Genomic DNA, 13,416 nt, shown 5'->3' with positions numbered 1-13,416 from the left:
TCCCCATCCTGCCTATGGATGGGATGGCACGAGGACCTCCTCTCCACATCCGAGACTGGTTCTGTGGCAGCAGCAGGCGGCGGCGTCCCCGCAACTCCCCCTTAATAATAAAAGAGCTGCATTTTAATAAAGGCCTTGGCCCTGGTTATTTATAACAGCTTCCCACTTTAAATCTTGTAGTTCAGGACCCTGTCCCGATTCTAGGTCTCAAATTCCCAATCCTTGCCTCCTTCCCATTCCATTCCCACACACAGTCCCAATCTCAGTCCCATATCATTATTCCCATTGCCATTTCTGGTCCCTGTACACGTTCATTGTGCCTGTCCCTTTTTCTGGTCCCATACTGGATCCCTGTTCCCACTCCGGGTCACAGTCCCTCATTCCAGGCCTCATTCTCAGTCCCAGTGTCATTCCCGTTCCCATTCCCAGTCCCTGTCCTGTATTTCAGGTCTTGGTCCCCTAATCATGGTCCGTATCCTCATTCCAAGTCTACAACTCCTGGTCCCGGTCCTCATTCCTGGTCCCTGTCCCCATTCCCAGTACCTGTCCCCACTCCCCATTCCATTCTCAGTCTTGGTCTCGATCCTGTAGTCCTGGTCCCTGTCCCTTATTCCTGGTTCCCTTCACAGTTTCAGTCTTGTAGCCCAGGTCCCTGTCCCCATTCTAGGTGCCAAATTCTCGGACCCTGTCCTTCTTCCTGGTCCCATTCCCACACTCAGGCCCATTCTCAGTCCCATTCCATTATTCCCTTTGCCATTCCCAGTCCCTGTACACATTCCCTCTCCCTGTCCCCTTCCCTAGTCCCATTCCCAGTCCCGTCCCCTGTCCCTCTCCTGTATTCCCGGTCCCTGTTCCCATTCCCGGTCCCAGTCCTTTATTCCAGGCCCCATTCTCAGTCCCAGTCTGTATTTCCATTCCCATGCCCAGTCTCTGTCCTGTATTCCAGGTCTTGGTCCCTAGTCATAGTCCCTATCCCCATTCCATGTCCACAATTCACGGTCCCAGTCCTCATTCGCTCCCTGGTCACAATCCCAGTCCCTGTCCCCATTCCCAGTCCCTCTTCCCCTTCCTGCTCTCTGTCCCCATACCCGATCCTATTTGTAGTCCCTGTCTTCATTCCCAATCCCAGTCCCCATTCCTGCTCCCTGTCCCCATTCCCCATCCTTGTTCCCTCTCACTGGACGCTGCTGCCATTGCTCCATTCCCCTCACGCCGCTCATGTGACCGCGGCAATTCCACGCTGCTCCCACCCACCAATCCCAGTGTGCGATCGCTCCTGGATTTGCATAACCACGCCCTCAGCTCTGGACCCGCCCACCACCAGCCACAGCTGCTTTCAGGCGCTCTTTGCTCCCAGTTCCCTCCTAGTGCTCCCAGTACGAGTGGTGCTGGCAGGGAAAACGCTTCCAGTTCATTTCCAGGTCTCACAGCATCGCTTCCACCTGTCACCCTGTCATTCCCAGTGCTCGCAGTACCAGTCCCAGTGCCTCAAGTAGAGCATCCAATTTCAAATTCCCAGTAGTAAAGACTGGCTGCTTTTGTGTGTCAGCACCCAGCAGAGTTGGGCGAGGAGTGGGAGGAAGAGAAGCAATGAGAGGAGAAGGAAGGGCGTGTCAGAAGGGGGAGTACTTTTACTGCAGGGTGATTCTCTCTTCCTGCGTCCCAAACCGGGATTTTCCATTTGCAAACCTTGGTCCCGTGGAGGAGGAGGGGCCTGTGAGGAAGAGGAAGATGCCGAACAGCTACTGGCAGGTGAGAAGGAAGTCAGTGCCCCTTTCCCCCTGTGTCCTGCTCCATCTTGCTGCAGGACAAATTCACTGCTGACACCCTCCTGCCAGGGACGAGCTGGGGGGATCTCATTGCCCTTGTCTCTGGCACGGAGGCAAATCCCATCCTCTCCTTGTCCTTCCTCCCCCAGAGCTGAGAACAGAGACCAGGGAGGACAAATACCCGCGGCCCAGCCTCGGGCAAGAGGCCGTTTACAGTGAATCCATGGCACAAGAATTCAACAGGGAGAAGGAGGCCCAGAGATCCTGCCCGAGTCGGGGCTGCAAACCCAGCCCAGGGTTCTCTGTGGAGGGAAGAGCCACCCTGGGTGAGGAAGGTGACCAGAGATCCAGCTGCAGCTTGGACCTGGTGCTCCCTGAGCAGCATCATGTCAGGGAGAAGCCCTCCAAGTGCTCAGAATGTGGGAAGAGCTTCATCACTAAGTCCAAGCTGACCTCCCACCAGCAGGTGCACACAGGGGAACGGCCCTACAGCTGTGGGGAATGTGGGAAGAGCTTCAGAGACAGCTTTGGCCTCCTCAGCCACCGGCACGTGCACACCGGGGAACGGCCCTACAAATGCTTGGAATGTGGGAAGAGCTTCATTGATAGGTCCAATCTCACCTCCCACCAGAAGATCCACACTGGGGAATGGCCCTACCAGTGTTGTGAGTGTGGGTAAAAGTCTCGGAGCAGTTCGGATCTCCCAAGCACAAACACACACACATGGAGACCCCGTGGCTGTACGAGCTCCTGGTTCCTTGGAAACCTGGAGATCCCTGTGATGTCACAATGGACACCTGTGACCTCGCTGTTCTTTGGGTGCCTAGAGAGACCTCTGGGATGTCATCATGGAGCCCCTGTCACTGCTGGGGACCTCATAGCACTTTAGAGCCCCAGAGACACCCTGGAATTCACCAGGAACCCCTGTGAGTGCCTGTGGCAGATCACTGCCCCAGCAGCTTCCTTCTGGTAAGAGTAACTCCCTGGAGGGCTTGAAACCAGGAGGTTTCTTCAGGTCAGAGCTGAGCAGATAGCAGTTGGTGTTGGGGTCTGTTCCCCATGACAGAGAAAGATCTGAGGGCAGAGAAACAGTTCCTGCAGGGATGGCTCCCAGCAGCAGCCACACGGGTGGGGAGCTGTGTGAAACTCCAATGAAATGTCATGGGAGAGAGAACTTGGAAAGCTGCTGTGATCCCCAGCAATGCAGACACCTTCCCCTGAGCCAGACCCCCTGGTCTCCTCTCCCAGCCAGCAGAGCCTCTGCCCCCAGGGTTGTGTGGTGCAGGACAGGAGCTCCCTGTGCAGTGAGAGCTGTGGCACAGCAGGGACACTTCTCTCCTGATGCATGGTCATTTCCCTCTGCCCAGCACAGCACCTGAGGGTGGCTGCCCCAGGATTTTGCTCCCTGGGAGGAGCAGAGTTGTTCTGGGTGAGAAGGCTTTCCTGAGTGCCCAGCTGCCTCTGCTCTCCCTGCTTGCCTCTGCAGGAGAGTCACAGAGGTTTGATGTGTTTTTCCAGCTGGTTGTGCTGCTGTTCTTCTTGCCCTCAGGGCCCCTGGCAATAAGGGGTTGTGTCTTGGTTTGGAGGACAGGTGTTTGCTAAGAAAGACAGGAGCTTCTCTTTGAAATGGAAAATGTGAACCTTCTCCCTCTGAATTTTTATAGTTTTTTATATTAAGCAGCTTTTAAGGAAAGATATGGGAATTAGGAGTAACAGTTCTTTTTTTTTGCTAGGAAGATTGAAATAGAGATACAGTATTACAAAGAACGACTCTGAAACACTGACAGAGTCAGAATACAACCTGACACCCTGTCAGTCAGGGTGTTGGTAGCAGTCTGATTAAATGGTGGCTGCAGCCCTCCTGGAGTGACGGGTATGGTTCAGTTGAAACAGTGCTTTTGTAGAAGGCTGCAGGGTTTTTTGAAGCTTTAGTGATGATGTGGAAAGGTTTGTCTTTCCTTTGGAATCCTCTGGCTACCTTGGTCTTCAAAATTGAAGTCTTTTATCTAGGTAGGTAATGCTAGGCTCTTCTTCTTGGCTGGAGCATTTCCCAATAGGATGATGAAATTCTATCAGTTATACAGTGGGACTTAATGGCCTGTCAGCAGATGGTATCTTCCTGGAGGGAGGATGGATTGTGGAAAACATAACACTTGGTTTTAAAGATGGCCCATCAGCAGATAATATGTCTCTCTGAGATAAGGATCACCACCCAGCTTTACCAGGTGGTGATAGAATGCACATTTCTGGTTACATCATGTGTTGCAACCCAAGACAGAGTGGTATGGCACAAGGGGTGGGGCTGTGCAGGGCCTGCTCTGACACTGCCCTGCATTAAGAATCCTGGGAACCAGGGGTTTTCCTAAGGGCAAATGATGCTCATAACCCCTGGTCCCACACAGAGAGGGCTGTCTGTTGTTCAGGGGGTTTAAATGCCCTGGAGAGGGAAAGCAGGATTTGGGGAAGGTGCTGTTGTTGCTGAGCATGATCAGGAGAAGGAAAAGAAGCTGCAGGCAGAGGAGATGCTCACTGCCAAGTCTGATTGTGTGGGGAGGCTTCAGGTAGAACTTGGTGATGGAGATGAGAGAGAGGGAATCTTAGAGGGAGAATGACAGTGTGTAGTCTATAGCCCTAAACCAAACTGAACCCAGAGATGATGGTCAGGGTGGGCACACACTGCTACCAAACAGTGCCCTACACGGTGACTGAGATACCCAAGTGATTTCAGGAGCAGTTAAATGAAGAGGTGGGAGACCCTGTAAGTATTCCCAACCTGAATGTGGAGGTTGTGTCTGCACTAAGCCAAGCACAAGCCATGGGTGAAAGTCCACAAAGATCTTTTACATAGTGGTTTAGTTATTTACCAAGCCCAGTTCCATCCAGTCAAACAAAGCCGTGTCTCTGCCTGGGTGCTATAGGACTGGGCCAGGAGAGAAGGAATTAAATGTGTCTTTCACCAAACAAGCCAGTTAAGCTTAAGCACCGCACATGGTGACAGGTTTTCATGGATTAACCACTGCTGGAGCAGTGACTTGAACATCTTTGGGCAGTTCTTTGTGGGTAGCTGCCAATGCTGGTGATAAACATCATTGTATCCACATGAATGAAATGGTGTGAGAAATCTATTTACTGTAACAAGCTTCACAGCTTAACCTCTTAACCAGGTTAATTCTCTACATCCAATAATCAACAAAGCACTGCTGATATTTTCACAAGGCCTCTCTTGATCATTTTTGAGAGTTTTGGGAATCTGGAGATGTCCAACCTGACTGGATGCTGGCTAATTTTTCCAAAAGGTCAAGAGAGTGACCCTGAACAGGCCTGTCAGTGTCACTTCAATGCCTGCTAAAATGATGGAGAAGGTTATTCAGTGAGGCACTGAAAATCATATGGAGGTCAATGCAGTCATTGGTCACAGGCAATGTGCCTTCAGGAGGGGGAAAGTCCTGCTCAATCCTGCTTGCCTTTTACAACAGTGTAACCCACCGAGTTGATGGAGACAGCTGATGTAGTCTTTTTGAATTCCAATAAAGCTTTAGATGCTGTCTCTGCCAGGATCCCTCTGGAGAAAGTGTTCCAGCCCCCAGTTCAATAAACATGTCATGTGATGGGTGAGCAGCTGGCTCACGGGTCAGGCACGGGTGACAGCGCCTGGGGTGACACCAGACTGGTGACCTGTCACCAGTGGGGTCTGCAGGGCTCCACTGTCAGCCCTGTGCCCTTCAACATCCTCATGAAGGACCTGGATGCAGGACTTGAAGGAATAGTAAGTAGTTTGCAGACAGCACTAAATTGGAAGGAGCTGTTGACTTCCTCAAGGGCAGAGAGACCTTAAGAAATCCGAGAGAGGGGCAATCATCAACCACATGAAGTTTAACAAGGCTGAAAGCACTTGCAGGACACCCCATAGCAGTCTACAGCTTCGTCTTGGAGGGGCAGGCACCAACCTCTGAGCTCTGCTGAGCAGTGAGAAGACCCCAGGGAACGGCTTGAAGCTGTGCCAGGGCAGGGTCAGGCTGGAGATCAGGAAAAGATTCTTTGCTCAGAGGGTGATGGGCACTGAGCGGCTCCCGAGGTAAAGGTCCTGAGCCACGGCTGCCAGAGCTCCAGGAGCATTTGGACAATGCTTTCAGGTATTGAGAATTGGTTAGAAAGCCATGGACACAACTGTGGATATGGCTCAGCTGAGGCCTTGTTGCAGGAGAGCAGCTCCTGCTGATACCGAAATAATGAGAAAAAGGACTAATGTAGATATAGTAGTAGTCATGCTAAGGCTTAGAAAACTGCAGTTTTCGGACAGGCCCTGAGAACCTACCTTGTGAAACAATAGTGAAAAGAATTAGTAGAGCATATAGAACATTTAGAACTGTGAAAACAATAATCAAAGGATTTAGTAGGGCATATAGGACATCTAGAAACTTTCAAGATAAGGCTAAAGTATAATAATAATAAATAAAGGGTTCTGGTGGTGGGCAAACATACAAGGGGGATTAAGGGGGGTAGCCTATAGTTCTAAGTAGACAAGCATGCAGAATTTATAACTTTTAGGAATGATACCTGCAAGATTTATGTATCTGTATTGTTTTGAAGAATGTGTATTTCTGCACGTAGACCACTTTGTAAAAAGGTATAAAAACCTGATGGAAAAAGGGAGCTGTGGGATCCTGACTTTGGACGCTAGTCCGCAGGTTCCCCGGGCCCTGAATAAAGCACCGCATAAACTAACTCTGTTAGTTTGTGTTCTGTTTGGGGCATCGGGCAACAGTTTCCTGGCGACCCAGATGGGACTCCGGAGGTGGCTGGGGCGGTTCGTGGGCTGATCCACTCCACGCCGGCACCAGGTGATTTCTGGGGAGAACATCAACCCGTGCCCGACCCCGCGCCTGACGGACGACCTGGAGGTAAGCCCGAAGGTGCTTTATTCTTTTATTGAGGGGAAGGGGGGCCTGCCGATTAAGTCGGAACGGCGATTCCGCACGGGGGTCACAGACGTCTTTAAGGTTGTGGAAAAGCCTAGGCGCTGACCGTCAGACGCGGCAGTGACTGCGCAGGTTCAGCACTTGCCACTCGCGGCGACGAGAAAGGCAAGATTGGTGGATTTGTGGAAAAGGGTGTGAGTGTTGTGTGTGGTGTGCAGTGTGGCAAGGTTTGTGGAAAGGGTGTGAGTGTTGTGTGTGGTGTGCAGTGTGGCAAGGTTTGTGGAAAGGGTGTGAGTGTTGTGTGTGGTGTGCAGTGTGGTAAGGTTTGTGGAAAGGGTGTGAGTGTTGTGTGGTGTATATTGTAAAAAAAAAAAAAAAAAAAAAAAAAAAAAAAAAAAAAAAAAGAGGGTGAAATGATGTCTTTAAAAACGTTTAGAACTATGGCAAGTTCTGGGATAGAAATCCCGGACGATTCGCCTTTGGGCTGTTTATTACAACATTGGAATGTGGGGAATTTTGGTCAAGAACTAAGTAAAAGGAAATTGATTGATTTCTGTAATTATGTATGGCCTTTATATGAACCCGATGGTATGCAATGGCCTAGGAACGGTACACTGAATCCTGACATTATTACACCTCTGATGCATTTTCTGCAAAGTAATGAAAAATGGGATGAAATACCGTATCTAGACCTCTTTTATTATTTGAAAGATAAACCGGAGTGGCAAAAGGAGTGTGGGATCATGGTTTTGAAAACATTAAAGCAGAATTGTGATGGATGTAAGGGTTGGCAGAAAGAGAAGGAATGCTCGGTTAGGTTTTCGGAACCTGAGGAGGATGTTTCTTTGCTGATAGCCCCTAGTGCCCCTCCGGTGGAGGAACGTGGAGAAAGTATGCCAGAGGTAGAAAGGGGGGATCGGGAAGCAAAAATAGAAACCACTGATATACCTCGGACCCCCTTATGTGAAAGAACTCGGAGAGGGCGGTGGGAGGTGGAAAGGAAGAAAAAGGAAGAAGGTGCTCATTTAATGGTTCCGCTCCGTGAAGCTGTCAGGCCGCAGGGGGAACGGGTCATAGTGAAAGTTCCCTTCTCTCCGAATGATTTACTAATTTGGAAACAATCAGCGGGGGCGTATCGGGAGGATCCTGAACGAACTGCGCGGGTGGTAAAAATGGTAATTAAGACTCAGAACCCAGATTGGAATGATTTACAAGTTTTGTTAGACACAATAATGGATTCTACTGAAAAGGAAATGGTGTTTAAAGCTATGACAGAGAAAGCACGAGAAATGATTAGGTTGCGGCTTGTGGATGGTACAGTAAATGATTTGGTACCTAGGGAAGATCCGGAGTGGGATCCCAACTCGACGGGCGGGTCTCGGAGACTTAAAGCTTATCAGGATTTGTTAACAGAAGGAATACGGAATGGAATACCAAAAACTTTGAATTGGTCTAAGTTGTATTCGGTCAGGCAGGAAAAGAATGAGTCTCCGTCAACCTTTTTAGAGCGGCTTAAGGAGACAGCTCGTAGATACACTAATTTAGAAGTTGAAGGGGAATCGGGAAAATTACAGCTAGCATTAATTTTTATGGGGCAGTCTCAGGAAGATATTAGAAAGAAATTACAAAAACTGGAGGGAGAGGATACTCGGAATTTAGATAAACTGTTGGAAGTTGCGTGGAAGGTATATAATAATAGGGAAAAAGAAACGGCCAGGAAACAGCAGGCTACTATGTTGGCAGTGTTACAGCAAGCGGCTGGAAATAATATGAGAGGGGGGAGTCGTGGACGTGGACGAGGAGGGGGAAGGGGAATAGCAAAGGGGGGAATGCCAATGGGTGCGGGAGGACTTATGGGTCAATTTAATATGGGAAGAGGGAGAATACAGCTAGGGATAGATCAATGTGCTCTATGTAAAAATAGAGGACATTGGAAAAATGAGTGTCCTCTCAACCAAGGCATGGGTTTTGGGGGAGGAATTATAGCCAGCGGGAATGGAAATCAGGGATTGATGAATAATACAGGTGCTTTCCCGGGAAATCCCCAAGGTGTCGCCCAAGCCCTCATGATGGGGAATTACCAAAATCAGAGCTGACTAGACCAGGATTTAAAGGTAATAATGGAAGTAGATGGGGAACCATTAGAATTTAGAGTAGATACGGGGGCATCATATTCAGCTGTTAACACTAAGCTAGGACCTTTGAGTGATTCTACTATCCAAGTGGTGGGGGTTACGGGACAAGTTGAGGAACGAACATTTTTGCGGCCATTAGATATAAAATTTGGGGGGAAAGAATTTGATCATCAATTTTTATATATGCCAAATAGCCCAGAATCGCTATTCGGGAGGGATCTATTGTCAATGTTAGAGGCAAAGATAATATTTGAAAAAGGTAGAGTAAGATTGGAATTTCCTGAGGAGAATATTGCTAAGTTGTTTGTAGTAAAAGAAGTTGAAGCAGCAGAAATACCACAAGAAATAGAACAAGCTGTAGTACCATGGGTATGGGAAACAGGAGTACCTGGAAAATCAAAAGCAGCACAACCGGTTGCAATAGAACTAAAGGAAGGAGCCTCCCCAGTAAGGGTAAGACAATATCCTTTGAAATTGGAAGCACGAATAGGAATAGCACCCATGATTGAACAATTTCTTAGCTTGGGAATTTTACAGGAATGTGAGTCAGAATTCAATACTCCGATATTCCCAGTCAGAAAGCCAAATGGTAAGTATAGATTAGTTCAAGATTTAAGAGCAATTAATAACATCACTAAAGATATACACCCAGTAGTAGCTAATCCGTATACATTGTTGACAGCTGTGTCGGAAAGGTTTAAGTGGTTCACAGTAATTGATTTGAAAGATGCATTTTTCTGTATCCCCTTGGCACTTGAAAGTAGGAAATACTTTGCCTTTGAGTGGGAGAACCCAGACACGGGACGCAAGAAGCAGCTCACCTGGACGCGTCTACCACAAGGATTCAAAAACTCACCAACTATTTTTGGAAATCAATTGGCTCGAGAGTTAGAAAAATGGAAGACGACTCAGGTAAAAGAATCACCTTTCTTATATGTTCTCCTACAATATGTTGATGACATCTTTATAGCCTCCACAGAAAAGGATGTTTGCCTCAGACTCACTATTGGATTACTTAATATGCTGGGACAAGCTGGATACCGAGTATCGAAAGAAAAAGCTCAGCTGGTAAGAACCCAAGTAATTTACCTAGGCTGCGAAATTTCACAAGGGGTGCGAAAGTTGGGAGTTAATCGAATACAAGCAATTTGCACCATACCCACACCACGAAATCCACAAGAGTTAAGATCCTTTTTGGGCATGGTAGGGTGGTGCCGCTTGTGGATCCCAGAATTTGGACTAAAAGCAAAACCCCTGTATGAGGCAGCCAAAAGCCCTGTGTTTCAGTGGGGACAAACTCAAGAAAAAGCATTCCAGAGTCTGAAACAAGCCTTAAAGGAAGCCCCAGCACTAGGATTGCCAGATCTTACAAAACCTTTTCAACTATACGTAAATGAGAGACAGAGACTGGCAATAGGGGTGCTCACCCAAAAACTGGGCTCATGGAAGCGCCCGGTGGGGTACTTCTCAAAGCAGCTAGACACTGTAAGTGCCGGATGGCCAGGTTGTCTTAGAGCTGTGGCAGCAACAGTGCTTCTAATTCGGGAAGCCAGAAAATTGACTCTGGGGAAAAGGATGGAAGTATTTGTTCCCCACATGGTCATTGCGGTTTTGGAACAAAAAGGGGGGCATTGGCTCTCATCAAGCCGCATGTTACAATACCAGGCACTTCTCCGAGAACAAGATGACATTGAATTAAAAATAACTAATCATCTCAACCCAGCAGAATTTCTTAGGAGCAGCAGCCAGGAAGAAGGAGGCGAATTGACACATGACTGCGTAGAAATCATTGAACAGGTGTATGCCAGCCGGAAGGACCTGAAAGACGAGCCTTTGGAGAATCCGGAATGGGAACTGTTTACAGATGGATCCAGCTTTGTGGAAAACGGAACCAGGTATGCGGGATATGCAGTAGTGACTTTGACACAAATAATAGAAGCTCAAGCTTTAACCCCGGGAACTTCAGCCCAGAAAGCCGAGATACATGCTCTGGTGAGAGCCTTAGAATTGAGTCAAGGGAAAAGAGTAAACATTTGGACTGATTCAAAATACGCCTTTGGAGTAATACATGTACATGGAGCACTATGGAAAGAAAGAGGACTGTTGAATTCTCAAGGATCAGAAATTAAGCACAAAGAACAAATATTAGCACTATTGGAAGCAGTGCATAAACCTCAGGCAGTGGCAGTGATGCATGTAAAAGGACATCAAAAGGAAGAGGGAAAAGCGTTCCAAGGAAACCAGTTGGCTGACAGAGTTGCCAAACAGGTTGCCCGAGAGGTATGGACACAATTAGCTTTATTGCCAGTGCGAATTAACCCTGCAACTTCTTTTCTTGAGCAGAAACCATGGTATACACATGAAGATGAGAAGCTTGCTCAATTTCTCCAGGCCCAGAAGAATGAAAAAGGATGGTATGTCACAGCTGTAGGTCAGGTTCTACTGCCGACAAAAGTAATGAAAACAATTTTAGAAATCGAACATAACAAGTGCCATTGGGGAGCAGACGCATTGGTACAATTTTTAAAACATGAGGTGATTTCCAACCAGATGTTAACAATGGCAAAACGGATTAACGCCACGTGTCCTGTCTGTATTAAAAATAACCCAGTGACACGAAGGCAAGTACAACTAGGAAAGTTACAAGTAGGGCCGCAACCAGGAGACTATTGGCAAATAGATTTCTCAGAGCTACCAAAAGCACAAGGGTACCGTTATTTACTGGTGTATGTGTGTACTTTTTCAGGGTGGCCGGAAGCTTTCCCGTGCAGGACTAACCAGGCAAAGGAAGTAATTAAAACCTTACTACGAGAAATCATTCCTAGATTTGGGATCCCATTAGGAATGTCCTCAGATAGGGGACCTCACTTTGTAGCTGGAGTAGTCCAAGAGGTAGCCAGAGTATTAGGGATAGCCTGGGATCTCCATACGCCCTGGAGACCACAATCTAGTGGCCAGGTAGAACGGATGAATCAGACATTAAAAGGGCAGATTAAGAAAATTTGTCAGGAAGCAAAGATACAGTGGCCCCAGGCACTACCTCTAGCCTTGCTAAGAATCAGGATTAAACCCAGAGAAAAGATAGGAGTAAGTCCATACGAAATTTTGTATGGCAAGCCATATCATGCTGCAACTTACAAAGGGGACCCTCACTTAGTAGGAGATCAAGTATTGTTGAGTTACATTTTGTCTTTAAATAAAGTCCTTACAGCGCTGCGGGGAGCATTGCAGTGGAACCGGCCTCTGCCCTTGGAAAATCCTGTCCATGACATCCAGCCAGGAGATCAAGTATATGTAAAGAACTGGAATACAGAACCCTTGAAAGAAGTATGGGGCGGTCCTCACCAAGTGATCATGACTACCTACACGGCAGTGAAAGTCCAAGGGATCGACAACTGGATTCACTACACTCGAATCAAGAAGGTCCCGTCAAGATGGGAAGTACAGCCTCTGTCTGCAACAAAGCTGGTGTTCAGGGCAAGGACTTAGTTCTTTTAACATTAGTCTGTATAATGCAGGTGGGAGAAGCATTTGTTAAAATTACAGTTCCGGAGCCAGATGTAATGGTGCCAGAAGGTGCGGGAATAAATTTAACCTGTTTGTTTTCTGACAACCAGAGAGCTGGATTAAAAGAAGTAAAGGTAGCCTGGAGACAAATCACCACAGACGAAGTATTTACAGAAGGAATCGTGACATTTTGGGATATGGAACAGCAAAGAGGTAACACCACATTGACAATATCTCATATGCAAGCTGATCAGGTAGGACAATTCTCATGCATTGTGTGGATTAGAGAAAACTTTGATTATGGGGACATAAATGTAGGTATTTTAAAGGAAAATAAAACCCGAAGGGGGTACTCGGTGCAGGTAATACCAGTCAGTGCACGAGTAAATATGTGGAATGGATTGAGAGATACAAGCCTGGCACTACAGAGAAACCAGGAACAACAAAATTTAGTAGTAGGGTTAATTCGAGATTTTGGACAAATACAAAACGTATCAAAAATAACGGCATGTTTACCTCTGCCACAAGCTGCAGGGGAACCAATCCCTTGGGGAGTGATTCCAGTAGGAAATTTACCCCTAATAAAAAGAGGTAAGAATGGAAGTTGTGAATTAAAATTACGAAATAAAATCGAAATTGAAGTAAAATGGGAAAAGGTTGGAGAAACATTAAGAATATTAACCTATAAGGATTGTCTAATTAGCCATGGAAGGTTAGGACAAATTAGGGATTGGGGAATTCAATTAGCGACAGGGGGAAAAGTAAAACCTGAAGATGCTAAGTGGGAATGTTTTCTACCACATTGGCAAAAGAAAAGAATACCTAAAAATGAAAGCTATTATGAAATGATATGCCAGAACTCATCCCGGCAGGAATCCTCGTGGGACAGTTGGAAAACGGTATGGGGCCCCAGCATATTAGAACATTATAGTTACATTGGACAAGTTAATTGGTGTGTCCAATGGACGGGAAGCAGAAATGCCACTCACACAGAAGTATCTCAAACCAGCACATCTACAAAAACTTTGAGCGCCACAAAAGAAAATTGGAACTGCACCCAAATTCTCACCTGTGACACTCCAGAGA

General features: G+C 47.2%; 1 protein-coding gene across 1 annotated transcript; it reads left to right on the top strand.

The window, feature by feature from the left end:
- The first annotated feature begins 10,099 nt into the window (after nt 1-10,099).
- On the top strand, nt 10,100-12,579 carry LOC306815781 (uncharacterized protein). Its single transcript, XM_079332330.1, has 3 exons — nt 10,100-10,718; nt 11,167-11,237; nt 11,570-12,579. Exons 1-3 carry the CDS (start codon nt 10,399-10,401, stop codon nt 12,310-12,312), a joined length of 1,134 nt encoding a protein of 377 aa, XP_079188456.1. The 5' UTR covers nt 10,100-10,398; the 3' UTR covers nt 12,313-12,579.
- Nucleotides 12,580-13,416: the final 837 nt, after the last annotated feature.

The sequence above is a fragment of the Erithacus rubecula genome (assembly GCF_903797595.1).
Source record: "Erithacus rubecula genome assembly, contig: scaffold_226_arrow_ctg1, whole genome shotgun sequence".
In the NCBI taxonomy this organism is placed as follows: domain Eukaryota; kingdom Metazoa; phylum Chordata; class Aves; order Passeriformes; family Muscicapidae; genus Erithacus; species Erithacus rubecula.
The sequence above is the reverse complement of the archived record's forward strand: the minus strand, read 5'-3'. Positions and strand labels throughout refer to the sequence as shown.

Bases quoted from the DNA above. Each gene is read 5' to 3' on its own strand.
- LOC306815781 (XM_079332330.1), top strand. From the start codon at position 10,399: ATGGAAGTATTTGTTCCCCACATGGTCATTGCGGTTTTGGAACAAAAA. The intron at 10,719-11,166 runs GTATGCGGGATA...TTTCTTGAGCAG, and splicing joins TTTGTGGAAAACGGAACCAG to AAACCATGGTATACACATGA. The intron at 11,238-11,569 runs GTATGTCACAGC...GTACTTTTTCAG, and splicing joins CAGAAGAATGAAAAAGGATG to GGTGGCCGGAAGCTTTCCCG.